Below are 2,289 nucleotides of genomic sequence, written 5' to 3' on the forward strand. Positions count from 1 at the left end.
AATTTCGCCAGTGTTTTGTGGTTTCGCGTGACAGAGCTCGGTTACAAACAGAGACAGTCTATATTTCTAACAAATGAACACTGCTTTTGAAATTGAAACAAAGATGGAGTAGAATAGTTGTCTTTGTGTTGTAGGCCTAATCGGTGTGAAATTCATCGAGTGTCGAGCGGATTGGAGTCGAGCGCTTTCCTACCTGCTATATATATTAACAGTCACTGTGCACAGTGAGCAATGGCGGCGTTAGTGTGTGTGCATAGAGCATTTACACGGAATTGACAGGAAACTGTCGGCAATAATAGGTGAAAGAGAGTATAGAAACATTAAGAATTTTGTAGTACTACTACTAGTATTCGATTTCGTATTTATTTAGCATTATATTTTATTGAAACGTTTCAAGTGCCTATGCCTATGTCTATGACTATCACCGGCACAGCCAGCAGCAGCAGCAATAATAACAGCAACAACAAATGCACCACCATCACCACCACCACCACCACCACTACCAACAGCAGCAGCACTAACAACAACAACAACAACAACAACAACAACAACAACAACAACAACAACAACAACAACAACAACAACAACAACAGTTAGCGGTCATTGCAGCTAATGTCCGTAATGAGCTATCATGATACCGAATTTTCTGTCTATTGACAACAAGTTACAAACATTTTAGAGATAAAATTATATATATCCTAAAACTTGAACTATGAGATAACCACCTGACTATATCTCTGAAGCTAACGTGTGATAAAATGTAAATCAAAACATCAGAAGGCAATTCATCCAACGTTATGATGGGGGATTCCATCTTGGATGTAACTGTGCCGCCATCTAGTGGTCGCAATAGAGTATATATTTGCGCTATGAGTTGTCTGACCGATATTTTTACACCTACCCTCAGAAGGAATATTCATCATAGAGCAAGAAACTGTACAAAAAAACGCGCTCCTAACTTTAATCAATTAACCCAGCGGATTAACGTAAATATTCTGCTATTTTACATAGAGCAGACGAATTTTAGGAGAGATAGAGAGTACGTGATAGAAAGTACAAAATTATAATATTTGAACTGGTTCTGTACACAAGCAGATTTCTGTAATTCCAAATTGTCAATTTCTGTCATTCTATGTTTTCAATTCTCTTCCTTCCTCTTTAATTAAATAAGAGTCAATAAAGTTCAATAAAATTGAGGACAAATAAAATCGACTGCGATCCACAATATTGATCTGTGTAGGGCCCCTATATATTCCATTAAATTTGATTAAATCTCTCCGTGAGATGTCTCTCTCAGTCTTCAAAACGGTCCACTGGACTTTGAAGACTAATCATTATAAGGTTATGAGGTGTGTGTATAATGAGGATCATGACAGCTGTAGATGTAAGTAAGGATCAGTAACTCTAGGTATCGCCGCTTGTGTGGTGGGATTTAGTGGCCTGACAACCTGAGATGTTGATCTCGTATTTATTCTTACATAAAGAAGCAAGGAAATGACGTCATATGGCAGCATGAAATTATCATGTGCGGTATATATATATATTACTATTATTATTATTATTATTATTATTATTATTATTATTATTATATATATAGATATATATATATATTGCTCGTTCGCTCATAACAGCGTTATACGAGCGCTCTTTGCCATTGCATACTCCTAAATACACAGTTGGCTTTATTTTTAATTGATTTATACATTTATGTATTTACCAATGCCAGCATTAAATGCAGCGAATATATGTGCATAAATAAATGAAAGTGTTAATGACACTGTAGCTCACCACAAAAAAAAGACACAAATGAGTGAGAGAGAAGAAGTCAGTTTTAATTAAGCAACCATCGACGTACATTATAGAAACGAAGAGTATATATGGGAGAACTCCCATTATATACTATTGATACTCTTTGTGACGGTAGATGGCGCTTTACCCGCTTTGATGTTTCTTAGTGATGGCGTTCGAATTAAATAGATTATGCTGCGTTCCGACATGTTTTGTAAAACTTTACTCTAATATAGACGTTTTATCGGCAGGGTGGAGAGGAAATACCAATTTTGCATTAAAGATATTGTCAATGAAATCTTGTAAAACGAACCAGATGAGTGTGACACCACAGACTGTTATTTGCGTGTCTATATAATATGCTATATAATTGCTCACATTAACCTACCTAATTTGCATAATTTTTTTTTAAATATCAAAAACCCCTGTAATACGTTTTTGGGCCAGCCCTTATTCATTCACATACCAAAAATAAGCAAAATCCGTTGAACCTGAACTGAC

General features: G+C 35.7%; 1 protein-coding gene across 1 annotated transcript in view; it reads right to left on the reverse strand.

The window, feature by feature from the left end:
- LOC106813969 (F-box only protein 3-like) overlaps positions 1 to 815 on the reverse strand; it is a 66,200-nt gene extending 65,385 nt beyond the window's left edge. The window contains exon 1 of the mRNA XM_014818225.1: positions 726 to 815. Within this exon, the coding sequence (XP_014673711.1) occupies positions 726 to 814 (89 nt within the window). The 5' untranslated portion in view covers position 815. The remainder of the gene's footprint in view (positions 1 to 725) is intronic.
- Positions 816 to 2,289: the final 1,474 nt, after the last annotated feature.

This window comes from Priapulus caudatus, unplaced genomic scaffold (genome assembly GCF_000485595.1).
Source record: "Priapulus caudatus unplaced genomic scaffold, Priapulus_caudatus-5.0.1 Scaffold850, whole genome shotgun sequence".
NCBI classification, from domain to species: Eukaryota; Metazoa; Priapulida; class Priapulimorpha; order Priapulimorphida; family Priapulidae; genus Priapulus; species Priapulus caudatus.